This window comes from Pelodiscus sinensis, chromosome 2, assembly GCF_049634645.1.
Source record: "Pelodiscus sinensis isolate JC-2024 chromosome 2, ASM4963464v1, whole genome shotgun sequence".
NCBI lineage: Eukaryota > Metazoa > Chordata > Testudines > Trionychidae > Pelodiscus > Pelodiscus sinensis.
Window position 1 is genome coordinate 80,983,171 of NC_134712.1, and position 24,601 is coordinate 81,007,771.

A 24,601-nucleotide genomic window follows, 5' to 3' on the forward strand; every position below is an offset into this window, starting at 1 on the left:
AAAAGGTTCAGTTTAATTCACTTGCTGAGTGGAACTGTATATCCAGATGCTTAGAGGCTTTTGGCTCTCATTTATGCAAGCATTTTAAATTGTATTTTCAGCTTTTTATGGACTACACTGTAAAGTGCTATGAGCACTTCATGAAAGGTGGAGATACTTTTGAGGAATTTGATGCAGAAGTGCAGTCAAAGCTAAGTAAGTTTTTTTGGTTTTTGTTGGGGTTTTTTGATTGAGTGGGGGTGGAGGGACTGGTTAGTCTATATTTGGCCATAATTTGTTTCAATTAAAAGGGAAATTCTTTTCTGTAAACTGCCTACTTGCAATTATATTCCCTGTTTCTTATTTTTAGCTCAAATTTTTAAGCAACAGATTGGATTTTTTCCCTCTGAACTGCCAACCATGAAAATTTAGCCTGGGCTCTGAGAGTTAAATGAGATTGTCTTGATCTTATGTATTATCCCCTTCCAGTAATGCAGGCCAGTTACCCTATGACGTCAGAGATACCGGTACAATCCTATATTGTCAGAGATGTTAGATGGGTGTAAGTTATTGGAATGCATTATGCAGTGCTGTTGATGTACACATGGAATGGCATTTGCTGCTCATTCTTGCATCTGGCTCAGCAGGACTGACAAATTAAAAGGCAATACAAATTTACTTTTCTCAATAAAAGGTGCAGATGTGACTGAGAACATCCAGGCAGCCGATCAGCTGAGTAAGAATGTTCTGCTTTTGCAGTCTCTTTTCAGGGTTTCCCACTATATTGCAGAGTTTCTCAAACTGTGACCTGTGAACAGTGCTGGGGGGGAACCGGCTTTTAAGATGGCTCCCACCAACTCCTGCTCCCCTGCCTTGCTGCCTCTCTCTGATAGACGCAGCAAAGGGAGGTGGCAACTAGTCAAGTCAACTAGTCGCTTACATCCATATTGGCAAGTTGTATGGTACAGCTCCTTGTTTTCACCTGCTTTACAGGCATCTAACAGAGAGCCTGTTGAAACAGCTGACAACTAGGAGAAAGCCTCACATAGACCCTAGTGGCTGCTGTTTACATAAGAACTACTCCTATATGAGTAATATGCAAATGAGGCTAAGCGTGGAATATCGCTGAGCCTCATTTGCATACCTAATGAGCCACCATTTTTTTCAGAAGAGGCTCTTGCACAAGAGGGAGCGTCTACACTGCTCTTTCTTGCGCAAGAAAAACCCTCTTGCGCAATGCCGTTACACCTATTACTTTTCAGGAGGAACGGCATTGCGCAAGAGGGTTTTTCTTGCGCAAGAAGGGGCAGTGTAGACGCTCCTTCTTGCGCAAGAGCCTCTTCTGAAAAAAATGGTGGCTCATTAGGTATGCAAATGAGGCTCAGCGATATTCCACGCTTAGCCTCATTTGCATATTACTCACGCAAGAAGCCGCGAGTGTAGACATAGCCTCAGACTAGAGCCACCAGTGGGACTGGAATTTCTTGCTAATGGAGTCATTAGTAGAGGAGACATGAATTATCACTGAGGGTGTGTCTAGACTACATGCCTCCTTCGACGGAGGCATGTAGATTAGCCAGATCGGAAGAGGGAAATGAAGCCGCGATTAAAATAATCGCGGCTTCATTTAAATGTAAATGGCTGCCCCGATCTGCCGATCAGCTGTTTGTCGGCAGATCGGGGCAGTCTGGACGCGATGCGCCGACAAAGAAGCCTTTCTTCATCGGCACAGGTAAGCCTCGTGAAACCAGGTTTACCTGTGCCGATGAAGAAAGGCTTCTTTGTCGGCGCATCGCGTCCAGACTGCCCCGATCTGCCGACAAACAGCTGATCGGCAGATCGGGGCAGCCATTTAAATTTAAATGAAGCCGCGATTATTTTAATCGCGGCTTCATTTCCCTCTTCCGATCTGGCTAATCTACATGCCTCCGTCGAAGGAGGCATGTAGTCTAGACACACCCTGAGAGAGAATAGCCCAAACAAAAAGAGAACCAGCCAGCTGTTCAGCATGTGTGGAGAGCAAGGGAAGGGAGAAATCAAATTATTCAGACGGACATTGAAGGGAAAGAAGAGCATCATTGTTAGAGGAGCAGAGTGAGTGCCCCCATTTATCACAGTTTTTACATAAGTAATACTATTGTCCAGAGATGTTGCAGTCACATGTGGGACTATACTTGAGAAGTTGTGAGGGATTTTAGGACATGAACATTCTATAACAACTATGTGGTTCATGTATCCAAAAGTTTGAGAATCCCTGTTTACTGGAATTTGCCCCATGAGATTCTGCATGTATCTGACATGGGCAAGAATTCACTTCAATTACTTGTATATATTTTGTGTCTGTGTTCTAGATTGTGATGAGAATTAAATGAAAACTGTAACCTTTTGAAAAGCGTGTCTGTTCAAAGAATGGGTATCTAGTGTGCTGTAATAAAAGCAACTGCCAAGGCATTATTCGAGATAGATGTTCATGTTTTAGGAGAGCAACTAGTTAACTATTGAAGTCTAACTTTTTTGTTTCCTTTCAGAGGATTTGTTTAATATAGATGAATTCCAGGTGGAGGCTCTAGCAGCAGAAAATAAAAGGTTGCTTGAAGAGATTGCAAGACTAGAGAAAGAAAGGGAAAGTGAGCCGGTTAGTAAATATACACACATAAGTGAAGGGCAGCAGTTTTTTAACTTGATTTATATTGATGTTCCGGATCTTTTCTCCCATTCCTTGGAAATAATATTTCCACAACAAGGTATTGATGAGACAGCAGTAAGAATGGCAAATTGATGTGGCTATTTGATACTAGAATAAAATGGAAATTTTCTTTCACATGTTCTAAGCAACTGTCTCTGGATATCATTAGCTCCATATCAGTTCAATGTAAGATATTATATTGCAAAGACTTAAGTCACAGTTGAGTATTGCATAGATATTTTCAAATAATGGAAGACTTTGTAATGTTCACAGTTTAGCCAATGTAAGTCTAAGCATTGTTCACCCAATAGGATTTCTCTCCAAGGATTTAATTTCCAGGAGTTCTGGGGCTAAGTTCTTTGTAAGCTGTACAGCAGGTTATCAAGGGCCACCAAGATAGGAAAAGGTGTCCCTCTCTTGACCTGGCCTGGCCCTGCTGGATCTGCCATGCCCAGGGAGCAATGCATATTATCATGGCCCTGAGCTGCTCCAGTGAAAAAGGGCTGCGGGGGGAGTCCTCTTTCCCTGACACAGCCCCAGAGCTCTCACCCCTCTGCACTCCAGGCTTTTGCCCCAACTCTAAGCCCCCCTCCTACAGCTAGAACCTCTCATCCCCAGCCCCACTTCAAAGCTATCACCCCCAAACGTCACTCCACACACCCCAAACCTCTGCCTCAGCCCTAAGCCCCTTCCCATACTCTGAAGGGGGCTTAGAGGGAATACTGCTCTGGAGGGGAAAGAGTATAGGACAAATAGCAGCAATTTATCAACATTTTGTTTTGTAAGAAAATATTATATATTTGAAAAGTTAGTTTAAGTATTTTAAATATATATTTACTGAAATGTAAATTGGTTTAGCAGTTAGGTAACTGGCAAACTGATACTACTTCTTTGCAAAATGTGCTTGTTTTATATTGTCCCCTTTCATGGTTTCCACCATCTGTCACATCTTGTCATAACCCTAAATTGCAACTTCTCTGTTAGTTCAGTGCTTAGCACAACTGGGCCCTTATCCTTGATTCAGGTTTCTAAGTTGTATTGTGATACAAACAAAAGTGAGAGAAACTTTTCGATTGAAATGTTGGAGGTTAATAACGCTGTTGGGAATGCCTCCTTTTTAAGGCTTTAGGCAAAATTTAAGTCAACCGTTAAATTGATAAATAAACTGAGAGCATAAAGGAATACTTCATCAGCCTAACAAAGCTGCCTATGATCTCTGCTCCTATGTGGACAAAAGTAAAAGGTTTTTTTTTTTCTCCTTCTTCTCCCCACAAAAGGATCGTTTAGTGTCATTGAGAAAATTGAAATCTTCTTTGCAAGCAGATGTTCAGAAATATCAGGCTTACATGGCTAATCTGGAGTCTCATGCAGCCATCCTTGACCAGAAAGTGAAAGGCATTAAAGAGGAACTTGAGACAGCAGGTGAGGAAGAAGCACAGTTCACAGATGATTAACCAAGCTAAAACAACTTGGTTCAGCTGCAAGAGAATTAAATATTTATTGTGTCTATCCTAATCCTACAGAAAAACTTTCCTATATAAACTCTTAACAAAACAGATTTTATTAGATTTGTAGCCACTCCGCAGGCTTTGAGGAGGGTGGATTGGGGAGATGGCAAGTGAGGATTACTTTCCAGATAAACTTATACATCATTTTAAAAAATGCATATGCTAGTATTAAGAACATACTAGTTAATCTTTTTTTTTTTAATTTTAACATCTAGAATACCAAATGAGGGGCGTTCTTCTTAATTTATAAGGGGAGCTGCACTCATAGACTTATTGTGTAAAAGGGGATACGAATACAAAAAGCTTAAGAACTCTGGTCTAGAACTAAGTTTATTCCAAAACGGAATGAAAGCATCCCTATCTTGCTTATAAGGCATTTTGAGATTATTACATTTAGTATATATTTACTGATTTATTTTCAATATTAATATTTAATTGCCAAAATATTTGATTCTAACTTGCTTTAACTAGAAATTACCAAACCTTCTGAAATAATCACCTTTTCTTTTGCACAACATTCTAAAAGTGATAGAATAGTTGATTTGAAACACTTTAGAGAAGTTAGACCCAGGGCTCAGAAATGTCAGATATTAAATAAGGAAACCTTAAGAAAGCAAAGTATGAACTAATTTATAAAGTAGTTATAATAGTTACATGAGACTGCCATTAACTAATACAAAAACAATTTTCTAAATTCAGAAATGGAAGTTGAAGCAATGAAGCAGGAGAATGCACGCCTCCAGCACATCTTTGATAACCAGAAGTACTCAGTTGCAGATATTGAGAGAATAAATCATGAAAGGGATGAACTGCAACAAACAATCAACAAGCTGACCAAGGAACTGGAGGCAGAAGAACATCAATTATGGAATGAAGAGCTGAAATATGCTAGAGGGAAAGAGGAGGTATATAAAAGTACTACTGTTTGTGAGAGGCATTTGTCAATTTGCATCCTTAAAACTTAATTCAAGATTAATCAAAAACTGAAATTTAAGACACTATTGCCAATTAGGTCTCTAAATTAATTTAATAATGGCAAAAATGTTTCTTCTTATTACAAGCAGTCCCCAAGTTACACGGATCCGACTTATGTCGGATCCGCAGTTACGAATGGGGTTTGCTCCGCCGGCAGCGGGACAGCCGACCAGGGAGACGGGGAGCAAAGTCAGGGAGCACGCGGGCAGCGGACAGCCCAGACGCGCCACGGCTGTCCCGCTGCCGGCATCTTCAGAGGCTTTGCTCCCCCTCTCCCTGGTCTGCTGGTCTCCAGCAGACCAGCACACCAGGGAGACGCGGAGCAAAGCCGTGGAGGACCCGGGCGGCGGGACCGCGGTGCTTCTCGATCCGCCGCCCGCGTCTCCCTGGTCTGCTGGGGGAGAGGGGGCGCAGCTAGTACGCCCCCCTTCCCCCCCCCCCCAGCAGACCCGGCTTTTCTCCGGACGCCTGTGGTAGAGCAGCTGGGGTGCTGCCAGATGGTCCTGCAGCGCCGCTCTGGGCGCTACTGGACCAACCTGGCAGCACCCCAGCTGCTCTGCCCCAGGCGTCCTGATTCAGCCGCTGCTGGTCAGTTTCAGCAGCGGCTGAATCAGGACGCCTGGGGCAGAGGAGCGGCACTACTGGAGCAACCCAGCGGCACCCCAGCTGCTCTGCCCCAGGCGTCCCCAAGTCAGCCACTGCTGAAACTGACCAGCGCTGACTACAGGAAGCCCGAGGCAGAGTTGCTCTGCCCCGGGCTTCCTGGAATCAGCCGCTGATCAATTTCAGCAGCAGCTGACTTGGGGACGCCTGGGGTTCTTAAGTTGAATCTGTATGTAAGTAGGAACTGGCGTCCAGATTCATCCTGTTGAAATTGATCAGAGGCTGATTCCAGGAAGCCCGGGGCAGAGCAACTCTGCCTCGGGCTTCCTGTAGTCAGCCGCTGGTCAGTTTCAGCAGCGGCTGAATCTGGATGCCAGTTCCGACTTACATACAGATTCAACTTAAGAACAAACCTACAGTCCCTATCTTGTACGTAACCCGGGGACTGCCTGTAATCTGTTTAAAGAGTCTATATTTATTCTTATCTTGAACAAACACATTTTTTGCCGCCTTCTCCTTTCAAATGGAATGGAAATGTCTTTTCAAGTACATGTGCATCCTCGGTGGGGGATAGCAGGCTTATGCACTGTTGTCAATCGTTGATGTTATTGCAGAATAGGAGGCTTCAAAGTTATTGGTTGTCTCAATTACTTAGGGAACTAATTTACTATATGCCATTTTAGCACTTTAATTTCCACTAATATTTCTCTATGCTGCTTGTCCCTCAATTCTACTGAATTCAGCTCTGCTGAAAGGATGAGTTTGGCCCTTAGTGTTCTAATTTTAAAATGGCAGCTTGTTTTGGATAAAGCACACACGCACAAATTCTGCTCAAACATGTTTTTAAACTTCTTGTTAGAATTGTGCTTTACAATGCACTGTATAACTTTACATCACTTACTTATCGCTGTAAAATGAAAAGCTAATGCGAAATAAAAACACATTTGATGTTTCACTGTTCCTAATTAACACCTGGGGATGAGGAAACTGGCCACTTTTGAAACTCTGTGGGTGATAAAACAATTATATAACTTGCTAGACCATAAAATTTGTGTGTGCAGCACCAATAACTCCTCTAGTATCTTACACCAGTGGACACTAAAAGTGTCACATTTATGACGGATGTTTGCATGTCTTTGTAGCCTTACCAGACTACTTGTAAGTACTCAGAAGTATCTATCTCTAGCTTTGAGAGTCAGTACCCAAATTAAAACTTGACAGTAGTTATACTTCACGATGAGAAAATACAGTAAGTCAAATAAGGAAACTATTCAATCACACTTATATAAGTTACAGAATTTTTGAGAGCCAATCTGCAAGACTCACAGTGGTTAAACCAAAAATGCTATTTGGTACATTGACATTACCTAGAACTCTTGAATTTCTAACAAGCATATGCACTCATGTAGTAACTTGGCACTCTTTTACTTGTAGTAAGAACAATGAACTTGCTGCAAAACTTTGGAGTTGGGTACATGCTTGGAATTTTTGTTAATTTTTGGCTCTTTTCCCTCCCTCTCCAACTGAACAGATTGAAATACAACTGGCAGAGTATCACAAGCTGGCTCGAAAGTTGAAACTAATCCCAGTAGGTGCAGAGAATTCCCAAGGCTGTGACTTTCAAATTAAGTTTAATCCTGAAGCAGGAGCAAAATGTCTAATCAAATACAGAACTCAGATTAATGTAAGTGGGTACCATTGTGTTTAACAGACTGGATGTTTTTTTATTGTTACTTCATTCATAGGAACAGTTTTATTACTTCATTTATAAGCAAGTAGGAAGGAAGTTGAAAACTGTCCTTTATATAACATCAGTAAAACATGTTTTGGGGATGTACTAATGGGAATGGCAAAAGGAAATAAATGGTAAAGTATAGATGGTCTAAGTCTTTAAAAAAAAAAGATAGTGGGTAGTGGGAGCAGTAAGTCAATTTTGGGATGGAGGGGGGAAAACAGGCATCACTTTCAAGCGAGCTTTTTGTCACACACACTACTTGTGAGTGATCTTTTTTGGTTATAAAGTGGTTTGGTTTAAAGCTTTAATCTAGTTCAAGAGGCTTCAGATTTCCATTCTTTGAGGTTTTAAGTTGTGGTGGAGCTTTTCTTTGAGCAATAATGCTTTTTTTCAGTGCTAAATTATTGTAATCCTGGAGGCTTTTGGGGGGCGTCTTTATTTCAACATGCACCCCTTCTTAAATGGCTATTCTTTTGTATGTGCATTATAGACTCCCCTTATTGAGCTCATAAATAAGACTGAAGAAGAAATTGGAAAAGTTACACACAAGAAAATGGGTTTAGAGGATACATTGGAACAGGTGAGCTATGCGTGCTTATGGTGTCTCGATACTAAGCTTTGCTAAGCCATCTATTAACACTTGACCACTTACATATTATAATATTTGTATTAATTAGGCTTTTATTATGAATAATAATATGTTCTCATTGTTCCCAAAGGCCTTTGTCAGGGTGAGCCTGCATTGTACTCGACACAGTACAAAACAAAGGTACATATGGTCCCTGCCTCAAAGATGCAAAAGTGATTCACAGAAGAGGAAGTTGGGTGGGCATGGGTAACAAAAACAAGATGCAGTTACATAAGTCTGAGGATTCCAAATATCAGAAAACTTTTTCTTTTAGATGAACAAATAAGTAAAATGAACTTTCTCAAACTGCTACCCAACCTAGCATCACTGACTGGCTGATGCCTTGTAGAACTGGGTCCAGCAGGTACTGAAGATGGATGGGGAACATGTTCAGTGTGTACCACTTGTTGATTGATATTATAGCCAATTAGTTTTGACTATACTTGCAGTTAGATATTAAAAAAGCTCTCAAGATCAAATAACCAAGCACAGCCAATTTGTTATAGACAAAATAATATGCTACAAAACACCTCCTCTGAAAATACTTCTTTTCTCTTGGCATGATTATCATGCAATAGGTGTGCTTCAAAAGTTTAACTGTGTACAAGTTAAAACGTATTTTATACATCACCTAAGATCCAATCCATGAGTTCCTTAACTTGTCCTATACATTCCTTATCTCTGTTTTGGATACTACATTCTAAATCTCTTATAGGACCTACAACAAATGTATTTTACCTTTTGATAGGCTTCCCATTTCCTAATGCCAAAGCTGAAGTCAGTGTTGCAAAGTGTTATGGGATACTTAACATAGGTGAACAGACTTGTGTGAAGAACAGCATAATGCATGCAATTAATGTAACTTCCCAGCACACAGATATAATGTATATGAATACTGCAGGCATAATATCCATTAATGTGATTTATACAACACAATATATATTTATTAGCAAACTGGAGCAGCATTTTAAAAAAAGTGAAGAGATGTCTGGTGGAGGAGCATTCAAAAGTGACACTGCATTAGATGAAGGATTATACTTGAAATTTCTGATGAAATAATATGCTGCTAAGTTTTCTGCCATTTTAAGAAGCTCTTTTGATAAGACACCTATTACAAAATCCTTTTATTCAGGAAAAGTATGGTACCTGAAAAATATGGCTTATCAAAGTTATATTACCGTAATTTAGCCATGGGTTATATTCATTTTTAGAAACCCCGCACCTCCACCCACCCTCTGCGGGGTATACAGAATTTTTTTTACTCACCAGGAGGTGAGTTCTCTGTCGCCTCATCCTGTGGCTATGCAGCCTCTAGCCTCCGGACGGGGGAGCACTCACCCCCCGGTTCCTGCGCAGTCGCAGGAACTGGGCGGTGAGCATTCCCCCGCCCAGAGACTGGTAGGTCCTGCTCCCGCACCCCTTTCTGCGGCTGCAGAGGAACCTGTGAGATGAGCACTCCCCCGCCCGGAGACTGGAGGCTGGCGGTTGTGCTGGAACCTGGGGCGGTGAGTGGCTAATCCCCCCCTCACTCCCCCGCACCGTAAATATATCCCCAGCAAATATACCCCTGACAAGAAAAGTCTTGTATATCCCGCAGGTTATATTCGTGCGCGGGATATGCAAGATTTTTTTTACTCAAATAGAAAAAACTATGGGGTATATTCGCTAAATTACGGTAGTTTTCTAATAATTTATTCATAGTAAGAATATTAAAACCTTGTTTTTGTAGTTGTCTTAATTTGTGCCCAATAAAAAATTTAATTTTAAAGATCATCCATTTAAATAGTGACCTGTATAATTAAAGGTCCTTAATGTTCTTGGACTTTACTTGTATATAATCCATGTGGATAGTCAGCAAATTATTCTCATCTGCTTTTCTTCAGAAGAGCTCTAGCTCCTTCCAGTCAGTGAAGTTGGCTCTAATGTCTGTGAAAACTGAAGAGAATTCATGTTTCTTATATTGTTTCTATTTTGCTTATCTTCTACACTGATGGGGATGTATATAAGTACAGGCAGTCCCCGGGTTACGTACAAGATAGGGACTATAGGTTTGTTCTTAAGTTGAATTTGTATGTAAGTCGGAACTGGCTCCAGATTCAGCTGCTGCCACTGAAACTGACCAGGGGCTGACTACAGGAAGCCGGAGGCAGAGTTGCTCTGCCCCCAGCTTCCTGGAATCAGCCTGATCAGTTTCAACAGCTGCTGAATCTGGAGCCTGGGACAGAACAGCTGGGGCGCTGTCCAGTAGGTTCCCACAGGACCAACCCGGCAGCACCCCAGCTGCTCTACCCAAGGCGTCCAGCAACAAAAGCCTGGTCTGCTGGGGGGGGGGGGGGGGGGGGCGCACTAGCTGCGCCCCCTCCCCCCCCCCAGCAGACCAGGGAGACCCGAGCAAAGCTGCACAGACGGAGGGACCCCGCCGCCAGTGTGGCTTTGCTTCTGTCTCCCTGGTATGCTGGGGGGGGTCCAGCAAAGCCGCTGGACCCCCCCCAGCAGACCAGGGACACCCGGCGGCTTTGCTCGGGTGTCCCTGGTCTGGGGGGGGGTCCAGCGGCTTTTCTGGACCCTCCCAGCAGACCAGGGGGACAGGAGCAAAGCCGCCCAGGCGGCGGGGGCCCAGCTGCCTGGGCGGCTTTGCTCGGGTGTCCCTGGTCTGCTGGGGGGGTCCAGCGGCTTTGCTGGGGCCCCCCCCCCAGCAGACCAGGGGGACAGGAGCAAAGCCGCCCAGGCGGCGGGGGTCCCGCTGCCTGGGCGGCTTTGCTCCCAGGCAAACGAACAAAGCTGCTCAGGCGGCGGCTTTGCTCGGGCGACCCTGGTCTGCTGGGGGGGTCCAGCGGCTTTGCTGGACCCCCCCAGCGGACCAGGGAGACCGGGAGAAGCTTTTCTCGCCCCAGAGGACACGGGTGGCGACCCGCCGCCCGTGAGCTCCGGGGCGAGAAAAGCCCCGTTCATAAGTGCGGATCTGACATAAGTCGGATCCGCGTAAGTCGGGGACTGCCTGTATTACACTTGTACCTGTTTTAGAGTCCCAAATACTATAATCTCCAAACAATGCTTATAAAAATGAATTGGGAAATTTTGTATTCACTAATTCTGAAAAATATATAAACACACCTTTCTAGAATGTTTACATGCATGTGTGACATGTGACTCTTAATCTCCAACAAAAATAAGACCATGATACCTGTAAATACTTTTCAGTCCCATCAGCCTTCCTTACTGGATGAGGCAGTAGCTGGATAAGAGTCAATTAGGCAGTTGATTCAGCAAATAGGAATGTACCTAATGCAACCATGCAGCTGCCTAATAAGCCCCAGGAAGTGGTTCAGGGCTGCTGTGTATAGAGCTGCTAGGGCCAAAATTTCCCCCTAATGGCCCAGCATCACAGACCTACCGTAGCTAGGAGAGAAGTTCCCCTCCCCAAGTTCAACCCAGCCTCACCAGAGCTACTACTGCTGGCTGAGCAGCACCTGGCCTGGAGCTGCTATAGTGAAAGAATACTGGGAGGAGCCCTCTTTTCTGGGAGAGCCTGTACCCAGCACCCTTCATCTCACAGCCTTCTCCCCTAAACCCCAGCCCTCATCCCCAGCGTTGAGCCCCCTCATCCCCAGCTCCACTCCAAAGCTTGCACAATGCCCAGCACCCTCACCCCCTCCAACCTTGAGCTACATCCCACAAAACCTTCCCACACTTATCATATATCATCCATGAGCAGAATTAATTTTGTTGTGTATACTAATATGGAGGCGATGTGTCGTACATCTCCATATTGTTGTATATAACAAAATTCATTCTGCACATGAACATAAAAAATGAGAGGAACACTGGAAGGTGCACTACAACATTTAAGTTATCTGCCTCCTGAATTGACAGTGGTTCTGATTTGAATCCATCAGCAGATCAACCCAGCAAATCTGTCTTCAGTAAGGAAGTGAAGTGAATTCTAAAAAAAGAAAACAATAAATGCACTTATTTGACTCCAAAGGGAACATCACCAAATTTGAAATTGTAGTTGGAGAATACTGACAAGGAAGAATTGGCATGACTATGCTTTGCCTCTATAACTTGGAAAAGTTAGATTGTGTTTGTATTTCAGTGTACTTGGGTATTTTACATTTTAATGATGTGAATTAAAAAACAAGTTCTATCTGGTTTCTGTTACTTTATAACAGGGGTGGGGGACCTTTGTTTGGGTCAGAGGCTGCTGGCTCACAGAAAAGTCAGTCGAGGGCTGCACACAAGTGAGAAGCAAAAAATCCTCTCTGACATGGCCCCGGACTGAGAAGGAGAAAGACACACCCCACATTCCCATCACACACCAGAGCCTAGGGGGACTCAGCCTAATAGATTTTGTGTGCTCCAGCTCTGCAGTGGGACACCGGGTATGGGGAGCTGAAGTGCGAGCTCCCCAATGCTGGAGTAAAACTCTGAGACTCAGGGGCTGGATCCCCATCCCTGCTTTACAAATATACTTATAAAAATCAGTCTCTTAAGTATGAAATGAAAACATATTAGCATGAAGTCCACTATTTTCGCAGCTAACCCCTTTAAATTGAAACAAGTAAACACTTATTTAGCACTGTGGTGTACTGAAAGTTAATAGTTTATTTTCATCTTTTCCCCCAGCCTCCATTCTCCTTTAATCAGAGGCAAGACTGATGGCAAAGGGTATAATTTTCTCTGTATACTTAGACTGTGTCACTTTTTAAAACTTTTTTTAAAAACAATTTTTCCTTATTCTGCTACATAAAGGGAACCCTAAATATTCATTCTTGGGAGTTGAAATAAAAGGCATGGAGGATATAGCTTCTATGTATATATTTTTCTATGAGGAGGGAAAGTATAAAAAGTTGTAGGTTGGAATGTTTGTAGAATTGTACTGTTGGTCTTTTTTAACCAACTTCGTATTTTCAGATGAACACAATGGTAATAGAAAAAAAAACCAGTGTTAAAATGCTTAAGGAAGAGGCCCAAAAGCTGGATGACCTTTATCACCAAAAGCTTAAGGTAGGCACTGTTTAATAAGTGAGACAAATTAAATGAAGGATTTGATAGTGAGATCCCAAAGTTGTGTTCTGATAGCTATGTTAGCCTTACTGGTGCAACCACCATAAACAAACTTCTATCATTGAGAATTCAGCACTGGAGAAAGTCTTGATCTAACTTCCAGTAAAACATGTTTGGTAAGAAAAAACCCTCCTGTTAACTACTGAGTGGTCCCCTTTAGGGATGTTAACATGTAGTTGACTACATGATGAACCGATAAATCTGGGCTTCTCGGGTAATCCTATCACCTACATGTTCCCCCGCCCTTGACCGGCTGCTAGGCGAGAGCTGGCGCCCATGGGGAGCCAGCTTTTAAAACCGCTCCTCACAGGCACCAGATCCCACAGAGCTGCCTGCCTCCCACAGCCACACCCCTGCGCTGTTGCCTCTGAGAGGCAACAGCATGGAGGATGGGTGGGGTGTTGGGAGCCGATACACGCAGGAAACTGGCTTTCATGTTGGCTTCCCGCGTGTATTGGCTGTCATAGAGCTACTCCCCTCTGCCCCCCTCTACTGCTGCCTCTCTGTCAGAGGCACCAGCAGGTGGGAGGCGGGAGCTGATACACATGGGGAGCTGGCTCTGCAGAGCCGCCTACCCTCCCCCTTTGCTGCCTCCCAGAGAGACAGCAAGGGGGAGCATGCAGGAGCCGGCACTGGGGAGCAGCTGCCTTAAAAGTTGGCTGCCCACATGCACCATCTCTGCAAAGCTGCCTGTCACCCTTCCCCGCGCTTCTGCCTGTATTAGAGGTAGCAGTGCCAGGGGTGGAGGCAGGAGAGGCTGCCATAGAGCAACCTCTGTGCGTGGCAGGCCCAGGCTCGCTGTGGACAGAGGCTGTTTTGTGGGATGACAGCTCAGCCTCTGTCCATGGGGAGCTCAGGCCCCTGCTGACCTATGCTGCTGCCTCTGTATCAGGCAGCAGTGTGGAGTGGCAGGGGCTCCCCGAGAGTACACTGAGTGCCGGCCCTGCCTCTGGGGACTATTGAATAATCATGGAACCACTAAAATTTGATGTGGTTACACAATTATTGAACTAACCAATATCTAACGTCCCTAGTCCCCTTAACAGCCACATTGCTACTTTGCTACCTGTGGCTGTGCATACCAATCCCTGCTCTTATGTTTGTTCCTGCCCTGAGAACTATATTTTTGAAGAACAGTGACACAGAGGAAAAAAGGCTACTTCAAAATAACTATAACTAAAGTTAATGTTAGAGGTGCAGTTTTGAAAGAATTAATAGTATAGCTGTCAGTCACAAAAGGGTCTGCATTACTTGGCTGCTGATACTCTAATTGGGAGGTTGAAGGCAGTTGAACATAACGTTCTTATTATGTTCCATGCCTAAACTCTGATCCTGTACTTTAGAATAATTCAACTAATTATTAATAGCTGTGATATTGGTTATACAGTAAACTTCCGATTATCCGGCACCTTTAGGACCCAGGGGGTGCCGGATTATCAGATATGCCGGACTATCAGAAGGGGGGGCTATGAGTGGTCTGGGGTGGGATGGGGGGATGCTACTCCAGACCCCCTCATAGCCCTCCCTTTCTGATAGTCCGGCTCTGCCCCAGGAGTCCCCGATTCAGCCGCTGCTGGTCAGTTTCAGCAGCGGCTGAATCGGGGACACCTGCAGCAGAGCAGCTGGAGTGCTGCTGGGTTGGTCCTGTAGCGCCGACCCTTGGCGCCTCGAGACCAACCCAGCAGCACCCCAGCTGCTCTGCCCCAGGTGTCCCCAAGTCAGCCGCTGCAGAAACTGATCAGCGGCTGACTCCAGAAAGCCAGAGGCAGAGTTGCTCTGCCCCGGGCTTCCTGGAGTCAGCCCTGGTCAGTTTCAGCAGCGGCTGAATCAGGATGCCTGGGGCAGAGCAGCTGGAAGGCTGCTGGGTTGGTCCCACATCGCCGAGGAGCAGCGCTACTGGACCAACCCAGCAGCACCCCAGCTGCTCTGCCCCAGGTGTCCCCAAGTCAGCTGCTGCTGAAACTTATCAGCGGCTGACTCCAGAAAGCCAGAGGCAGAGCTGCTCTGCCCCGGGCTTCCTGGAGTCAGCCCTGGTCAGTTTCAGCAGCGGCTGAATCGGGACGCCTAGGACAGAGCAGCTGGGGCGCTGCTGGGTTGGTCTGGTAGCGCCAAAGCTCGGCGCTGTGGGGACCAACCCAGCAGCACCCCAGCTGCTCTGTCCCAGGTGTACCCAAGTCAGCTGCTGCTGAAACTGACCAGCGGCTGATTCCAGGAAGCTGGGGCAGAGCAGCTCTGTCTCGGGCTTCCTGGAGTCAGCCGCTGGTCAATTTCAGCAGCGGCTGAATCCGGGACAGCTGGGGTGCTGCTGGGTTGGTCCTGCAGCCCCGAGGGACAGCGCTACTGGACCTACCCCGCAGCACCCCAGCTGCTCTGCCCCCTGCTTCCCGGATTCAGTGCTGGTCAGTTTTAGCAGTGGCTGAATCAGGGAAGCTGGTGGCAGAGCAGCTCCAATGGTCCGGCTGCCCAGAGCACTTCCAGGTTCCTGATGGTGCCGGACCATCAGGAGTGCCGGACTGTCAGATGCCGGACCATCGGAGTTTTACTGTAATACTTTTTCAAAACACTATACAAACATTAGACTAATAACGCTTTTTGAGCAGAAGTATGACCTATGTGCAATTATGAGTAACATTTAAGTTTACTAGAACTGAAAGCTTATGAATGGAGGAATTCTTTTTGTTAGTTTTATGCATTAGGTAGCTCTGTGTGTATTGCCAACTCTACTCTTTCTGTGCATATAGTCAAGCATTCTCCTATTTTATTTGTGCCTTTCACTGAGAAACAGGGAAAAGAGAGACTCTTTAAAATTAGATATTATTGTAAAATCACAAAAATTTGACAGGAGTACTCAGAATCTAGGAGTACTCCCACTGTCAGAAAGATGAATATTACTGCCTAGTCTTTCAATTATCTTTGAGGATGGGGAGCAATAGGCTATGTCTGGACTATATCCCTCTTTCGAAAGAGGGATATAAATTAGACATTAAAATCGCAAATGAAGCCAGGATTTTAATTTCCCACACTTCAGTTGCATAACTGTGTCACAGCGTTCTTTAGAAACCTCAGTTTTTGAGGAGTACAGGATCTTTTGAGAGAGACTTTTCTTTTCGAAAGAAATGCATCTAGACCGTGGTTTTACTTTCGAAGTAACGTTTTTCAAAAGAACGCCGTGACGTGATTATGCAAATGAAGCGCGGGAAATTCAAATCCCGGCTTCATTTGCGATTTCAATATGTCTAATTTAGACGTACCCATAGACTTGGAAGGGAAGGCTGGAGCAAGCCAAATTTTGAAGGGTGGAGAGGAGGTTGTACTCCAATGTAGAACAAAGGGAACCCTCCCCCATTGAACTTTCTCATTTGGCTTCTAAATAAGCTGCAACATGGCATCACAAGTGTGTTTACTAATTCTTACATGAATATTAGTAGTAAATTGAGAGTACAATTTCCCTCTCAAAAATAAAAAATAGAAATACTAACTTCTTTTGTTATCATTACAGGAAGCAGAGGAGGAAGAGAGAAAATGTGCAACTGAGCTGGAATTGTTGGAGAAGCATAAACATTTACTTGAGAGTGGAATCAATGAAGGCCTCAGTGAAGCAATGAATGAGTTGCATGATGTTCAGAGGCAGTAAGTCCAACAACCACTAAGGATTGTTTTTTAGATATATTGCACAGGTTATGTTTAACTCTTAACTTGTCTAGTGTTATATAATATTTTTGTTTCCTTGAGTTGATCCAGGGAAGTGATTATTCCCCTTTATTCGGCTCTACTGAGGCCACATCTGGAGTATTGTGTCCAGTTCTCGGCCCCCCACTATAGAAAGGATGCAGATGCATTTGAGAGGGTCCAGCGGTGGGAGACCAAAATGATTAGGGGAATGGAGTGCATGATCTATAAGGAGAGACTGAGGGATTTTCTTAGTAGCTATCCCAGAGGACACCACTGCCAATCGGACAGCAGACCTATGTAACTTTGTTCTCACCCACAATTATTTCCAGTCTGAGAACAACTTATACCTCCAGATCAGCGGCACAGCCATGGGTACACGCATGGTCCCACAGTACGCTAACATCTTTATGGCTGACTTAGAACAATGTTTCCTCAGCTCCTGTCCCCTCCTATCCCTTCTCTACTTATGCTATATCGATGATATCTTTATGATCTGGACGCATGGCCAAGAAACACTGGAGACATTCCACAGAGATTTTAACAACCTACATCCCACCATCAATCTCAGCCTTGACCATTCTACATGAGAGATACATTTCCTGGACACCACAGTACAAATCACCAATGGAAAATTAGACACCACTCTCTACAGAAAACCCACCGACTCATACAGTTACGTACATGCTTCCAGCTCCCATCCAGAACACACCATACGATCCATCAGCTATAGCCAAGCCCTTCGATACAACCGCATCTGCTTTAATCCCACTGACAGAGACCAGAAACTTCAGGATCTCTACCAAGCATTTATAAACCTCAACTACCCACCCAGAGAAATAAAAAAACAAATTGAAATAGCCAGACGAATACCTAGAAATCATCTATTTCAAGACAGACCCAAGAAAACCAACAATAGAACACCACTTGTCATCACCTACAGCCCCCAACTTAAACCTGTCCAACACATTATCAATAAACTACAACCTATACAACTACAATCTGACAAATGTCTCAGACACTTCACCAAAGAATCAATGCCCACAAAACAGATATTAGACAGGATCACAAAGAAAAAAGTTTCTTGCCATTTCAGCCAGAAAGGGCATTGTCTCAACGACTTGATTACCTGCATCCTGCTTCAAAGACATTTAACACCAGACTTGAAAGAGAATCCTCTGAACTGTAATTCATGCTTAAATTTGACACTTTACACCTAGGTCTTAACAAAGACACTAATTACCTTACCCATTACAAAGATAGCTTCCCCAATTATCACCTCTAATATCATTAGCTCACAGACATTTACCTCCACCCCTCATCCCCTTTTTGTTCTGAAATTTGATTTGTCCTTTTCATATGTGTTCATTTTTTTTATTGTATCCTTTGGTATATATGGTCATGCCAATTTTCTTCCACTATTTGATCTGAGGAAGTGGGTCTGGCCCACGAAAGCTCATCACCTAATAAACCATCTTGTTAGTCTTTAACGTGCTACATAGTCCTGTTTTTTATTTTCTTTGTGATTCTTCACTTTTTATTGTCCAGCATAAAAATCATTCTTGTTTTTCAAAGTTAAACTTAAGAAAAGAAGTTTGATCTGAGTCAACTAAATTATCCTATGGAAAGTTGTATTAATCTGATGATTAATCAGCCATAATGAAATTATTCTCTTTTTACTATGGTCAACTTGTACAACTAAGGAAAGGTTTTTTTATTCTTATAGATACCAGGTTGTTATGCAGATGACAACAGAAGAAAGCAGGAAAGTGGGTGATAATTTGAACCGTCTCTTGGAAGTGATTGCTACTCATGTAGTATCAGTAGAGGTAAGCTGAACTTGTTGCTGTCTACAATTAAAGCCTTCTGGACATGGGTCTTTCAGAAGGATTACTCTGGGCATCTGTATTTAGATGTTTTCGCTCTTGAATAAAATACCAATTATAGCATTTGTAGTCTTTCTAAAAAGAGCTTAGAGATTCTGATAATAAAATTAATTGATTTAATCCTTTGTTCAGTAGAAGTCAGGAATATCAGATGATATTTAGTAGTCCATCCTTGTCAGTTTTAATCTTTCTCCTTCCCACTTCTGTGTCTCCCTCAATAATAGGATAACAAAATACTTGACATCTAGAAGTAAAGATTACTCAAAATATGTAAAGCTGCAAATCCCAAATATTTTAAGCAATCGTTTAACAATAGCAATAGTTTAACTAGTTTGCTGTAATTCTCGTTTAGAAATACCTGAGTGAACAGAATGAAAAGGTTGATAGAGACTTTCAAGAATTCATGTCAGAAGATTTATCGGCAAACTTGAGAGAGATCCTAGACAGCTATAAAAACAAGGCTGATGCATTGTAATTTTCAAAAAGGATGATGAAGATAAAATTGTGGGATTTGCAGAGAAAGCATCCGTCCTTCAACGTTGACATCACCTGTCATAAATTTTCTGGTTAGCTGAATTGCGCTTATGTTTCATAGTGACATTTTTATAGGTGTACATAGCATCTTTTTAGTTTTTAATACATGCATCGTTCTATAACATGAATAAAGAGATTCATCTAATTATTTGCAAATAAAGTAATGGATTTGGTTTTATTCCCTTTGTTATCCATTTACGTAATTGTGGTGAGAAATAGTCCACAGAACAAATTTAATTTTAGTCTCTCTGTAACTAGTGGCAGGTGTTCACATCACTTGGGCTCGCCTAGAATTTAGTGGGATTAAGATACAGGGCCACCTGTCTGAAAAATGATCTGGAATAGATTTATAGTTGGGACATCAAGTCCTAGTGCTTAAAGGGACACCACCAGCATGAAAATCTGCCATCTGAAAACTTTGTATTGACTAACATTACAATAAACTTATAAGAATACTAATAACAGACGATGGGGTTTTTCCATTTTTGAGTTGGCTGTGCATTTGACAACACTTGTATATAGCTAATTTAACTATTGAGGGTTTTTTTATAGTGCGTGTCCTTCCCCAGGCCCTGCAACAGACAGCATTTTGGTTTGCATTTTTAAACAGTAGCAGCAGCAAAACAAAGAGAGAACAGGCAGTAAATGGGGGAGGAGGACTTTGCTCATAGACCTGCTATGCCAGAGAGGCCCAACGAAGCCACTTGGCAAAGAGTTCACTGTTCTTTAGAAGCAACTCCTGACAAACTCACCAATACACCCCTTTTATGGTATTTATCCATAAAGAATACCATGTGAGGTCTCTACTGAAAGCCTGTAATTTATCAATGCTCACAATCATTGTGAGGAGTGTATATAAGTAATAACTAAAGAACAATAAAATTATATTGAAAATTATCCCTGATGGTCTTGCATTGAAAATGAGTAACTAGGAAGTTATTTGTCTCTGTGATGGCCCATTCTTTCAGGGGGGTAATTGTCACCTCCTTATTGAAAGGATGCAGAGTGTCTTTCTCCACCCTGTGACATACTGAATCAGTCTTTTGTCTTTATTCTCAGAAATGGCAATCCCTGTTCTAACAGGGATTGGCAACCTATGGCTCTTCTTGAGCCCCTACCAGCTCTTCCCAAATCCCCCCGCAGCAAGGAGCTTGCGCTGGTACTACAGCGTTATGGCCACTCTCTAAGACTGGCGCACTAGCACCGGCTTCCTGCAGAGGGAGAGGAGAAAGCCCTGAGACTCCCCGCAGAATCCAGCATGCAGGGAACAAGCAGAGCTAGAAATGGCTTGACACGACAGTGTTTCCCTTCCCCCGGCCTGAGAAACCAGGAACCAACCATGGTTTACTGCATGCTGCTAATTTGTTCCCATGGGAAACACTTCCCTGGAGGCTTCCCCGGCAAACCCTTTCTGGAGGTTTTCTGCTGGGGAATGGGAGCAGCAGGACTGTTACATGGTGCCTACCACGAGGCACAAAAACAAGTGCCCCCCAACTCTTTATGCCCAGATCCCCATCCCCTTGCTTATCTCCTCTCTGGCCAGACAGCCAGCCCACTGGTCAAAATCCACTGTGCCCCCAGCCAGACCTTGCCACTCTCGCCTTCTTTTATACCGCACCTCCCACCCTGATCCTATATTCCCATCCCTATCCCATTCACTGGCAGCCCTGTCCCACACACTGAACTCATATTTTGGCCCTAATCCAGAGCCTGAAACCCCAGAAGAGTAAGTCTGGCCTGATGCCTTGAACCTCAGTCCTCCCCACTCCTCTCCCCACGATGAGGCTGGAGCACCAGGGGAGTGAGGTGTTTCAGTTGGGGGTCATATCAATGAGGTTGGGGGTGGGGGTTGGAGGGCTTTTTGGTTTTTGCATGGGAGGGGTTGTTTTTTTGTGTTCGGTTGGGGTTTTTTTGCTTTTGCTTTTCCCTTGTGTGGTCCCCTACTGATTTTTCTGTGGGTCAGTGGCTCTTGACCCAAAAAAAGTTCCCCACTCCTGCCATAAATAAAGACAATGTTGAAATCTTTTGTGTTGGACATAATATTTTATTTTATTTTATTTAAAAATGAAGCCTGGCCAACAAGCCTCCAATTGGGGCCCAGTCCCCTACTGGCTGCAGCATCATAACACTTCTGCACCCCCCCCCCCCACATGCACCAACCCTGACCCCATCATACACCTGAACCCTCTGGCCTGAGCCCTCATACTCTCACATCCCCAGACTCCTGCACTCCCAAATTCCCTGCCGTAACACTCTTGCACCCCCACACATCCCAACCTTGTGCCCTGAGTCCATCATACACCCCAATCTCCTGCCCTGAGCCCCTCATACACCTCAACCCAGTCCCCTGCCATAAGATTGACAGAAGACAGCCTGAATGCACACATGAAGTTGGATTTGACCAGCTGTGATGGAAACGTCAAAGAAATGTGCGAAAAGATGCAGCAGCAGAAGTCCCATTAAATAAAATCTTTGAGTACAATGTTTCATCTATGCTATTATTAATCATGTCAATTATCAATAATATTTAGTTGTATATTTTCAGTCATGCATTTTCAGGCATTCTTATACGGATCTTTGTTGACCACTTGTTCTGAATGTTGATGTGATTTGACTCTTTGATTTGAAAAAGTTGCCGACCACTGTGTTATGATGTTTCCTTTTGATGTCCACATGGCTTCAAATTAGGGATGTAATAGTGTAGTCAATTAACCGATAAGCAAAAGCTTATAAGTTAATGCTATAGACTATATGCATTTCCCTTCCCCCCCCACTAAGCAGTGCACTTTTTAGCAGCCCGGCTTTGTTCTGGCTCATGCCAGGTCTGGGACCTACCCCTGCTATGGCTCTGCATTTAAAGTGTATTAGGAGTCGAGTGGGCAGGCAGCCCTACTTAGTTCCAGTTCGTGACAGGTCTGGGAGCTCAGATTACCCCCCTGTAGCCAGACACAAACCCCATCTTGTTTTTCCACAAACCCCATCTTGTTTCCCCCCCTCCCCCAGAGAGCAAGAGAAAGGCAGTCAGCCTTTGATGCCCTGGGAACACAGGTGTGCTGCCTGTCCCTGACTCTACCATAAACAGAAACCAGACAGTAAATGGGCTAGCTGACGACCCGGGGCCTCCCGTCGTCCTGATGGCTAGTACCAGTAATTGACACGCCTGCACTGTCCCAGAGAGGAATCTTCGCCCATCACATACCAGAGGTGCCCATTGTCTGCATTTTTCCCAGGTGTAAATTATGCTTTGCACCCTTCGTGGGAAACTTGGTGTTCAAAGCCATTTTTCCTAATTGGCCACTTGAAACCAGGAAGAAGCCTATGTGACCCAAGGGGTATAAAAGAGGTTCAGCAGCCCACCCCATTGGAGCTCCAGGTATTGCTGGCAGGTATTGATTGTCTCCCGAGGTCTGTGGGACGCCCAACCTCGCCCTACTTCTTCCCGAGGGATTGAGAGAAAGACGCTAGCCACGCCAAGTCTGGAATGCAGGGGTGAGAATATATACCTGCTAGGTGTCTATTTTGCATGCATTTAATAAGAGCTCAGAGAACCAAAAGGGTTTCATGGTACCTGTAAGTGACTTCTTAGTGTAATTTCTGTCCTGTCCTTTGTAGTGGCTGTGTTATCTGTAACACAGCAGTAGCATTTAACAACTAAGTTTACCCTGTAACAATAAAATAGTAACTGTTTAAGCTTTAACCTGACTCCTTCACTTGCTGTAACAGAACCAAGCACAATTTAAAAGAACTTCAGCCGGTCATAAGGGACTCACTGCCCTGACCGTCGGCTGACACCCCCTCCCCCAGACAAGGGCTGCTACCACTCTGCACTGCTGCCTCTTTATCAGAGGCAGCAGCACAGGGCAACAAGCAGCCGGTCTACAAGAGGAGCTATTGGCCCCGCCTCCAGGGACTAAAGAATAGTCAAATAACCTATATGAATTCATGACGTTACTCGACTATTCAATTAACCAATACTTAACATCCCTACTTCAAATATTTGCAGTGATCTTTGATGGTTCTGATCATTAGAGACGGGACATGATAGACAATTCATCCTAGCATTATGTCATCAGCTAATGAGGGTGAGGTGATAACTCCGCACAATTGAATGGGCCATCACTGAGATAAATGATTCTCTAGTGGAGGGGGGGGATACTGGCAAAAGTAAGTCATGAAGGAGTTGCAAAGTTGTTATAGCCGGGCTCTGAAGATAGCAGCTGCAGAGATTCCTGCAGCAGGAGGAGGCAGACTTATGGAGACTGACATGGGTCTGATCTCTCCTGTGCTGCTGGGAGCACCCCAGCTGGGGGTCTTCTGGCTGCTAGTCCCACTTAGTGACCACTAGCCAATTTTGGGAACAACCTGGAAAAATGGGTGCTCTGAGTCCTGGCAAACTCCATGGGGCAGAAGTCCCAAGTCTGGATACCTGAAACCCGAGCAGCAGCTGCAGAAGCAAACTCCCGGAGCCTTGGGTGCTCTGAGCTACAGCAAAATCAGTAGGATGAAAGCCTGGGCAGAATCCACAAAAAGAAAACCCCAAGCCTGACTCCTAGGTTGGCTGGGGAGTCAGAGAACTTGTTCTTCCCCAGCTTGGCTGGGACTGACAATTAGTAGTCACCTGGATGCGGAGATCAGCTTTCACAGAGAAAAATGTATTTCTGGTCCTTGGATTCACTTGGGAGCAGACAATCTGGGTATCTATGAATATCCAATATATGGATCTAGATATGACGGGAACAATTCAAGTAAGGTAAAGACAGCATTGACAAAGTCCAGAGGAGCATGCTAGAGTGACTGGCAGGCTAGTGATGGTAGGGAGCAGACACCCAGTTACCACAGGCAAGCTATCTGTTACCTCCAGGACGAGGGCAACAAGGTGACTCCAATTCTGGGTACCCCAAGATCTGTCACACATACCCACAGGCCTTTCTCAACATAAACCAGAATAGAAAAACCCTTCATTTTTAAAGGAGGTTTTTGAGGGAAAAATAATGAGACTAGTATAGAATCATTTAAAATAGTACAGAAAAAGTGAGCTTAGTCTATTTTTAAAAAATCAAGTTGTGTCCCTTTAAGTGTTCCATGTTCCCAGAAAAAACCCTTATCTTGCTACCCAGACATGTCTGCACCAGAACAGATATAAACAAGGCATGTTATCTCTGGCTACATGGCATATCAGTTACAATGCAGCTAATGTTGGATATATAGTCTATTTTTAAATAAAATTAAGCAAGGGCTCGCATCACAGCTTACTTTAGCTCTCTTCATCCTGTCTTCCTTAGAGGGGTTAATATTAGTGTCTAGAACAGACACTCATGCATAATAAACAAG

At 44.1% G+C, this 24,601-nt stretch overlaps 1 protein-coding gene across 5 annotated transcripts in view; it reads left to right on the plus strand.

Moving 5' to 3' along the window:
• Nucleotides 1-20,167, plus strand: part of NDC80 (NDC80 kinetochore complex component) — a 33,826-nt gene extending 13,659 nt beyond the window's left edge. For all 5 annotated transcript variants that reach the window (XM_075920921.1, XM_075920920.1, XM_075920922.1 and 2 more), the window contains 10 exons: nucleotides 102-195; nucleotides 2,508-2,614; nucleotides 3,943-4,087; nucleotides 4,873-5,078; nucleotides 7,283-7,435; nucleotides 7,977-8,066; nucleotides 13,029-13,121; nucleotides 16,681-16,811; nucleotides 18,577-18,679; nucleotides 19,089-20,167. In XM_075920921.1, the coding sequence (XP_075777036.1) occupies nucleotides 102-195; nucleotides 2,508-2,614; nucleotides 3,943-4,087; nucleotides 4,873-5,078; nucleotides 7,283-7,435; nucleotides 7,977-8,066; nucleotides 13,029-13,121; nucleotides 16,681-16,811; nucleotides 18,577-18,679; nucleotides 19,089-19,211 (1,245 nt within the window). In that variant the 3' untranslated portion in view covers nucleotides 19,212-20,167. The remainder of the gene's footprint in view (nucleotides 1-101; nucleotides 196-2,507; nucleotides 2,615-3,942; nucleotides 4,088-4,872; nucleotides 5,079-7,282; nucleotides 7,436-7,976; nucleotides 8,067-13,028; nucleotides 13,122-16,680; nucleotides 16,812-18,576; nucleotides 18,680-19,088) is intronic.
• The last annotated feature ends 4,434 nt before the right edge of the window (nucleotides 20,168-24,601 follow it).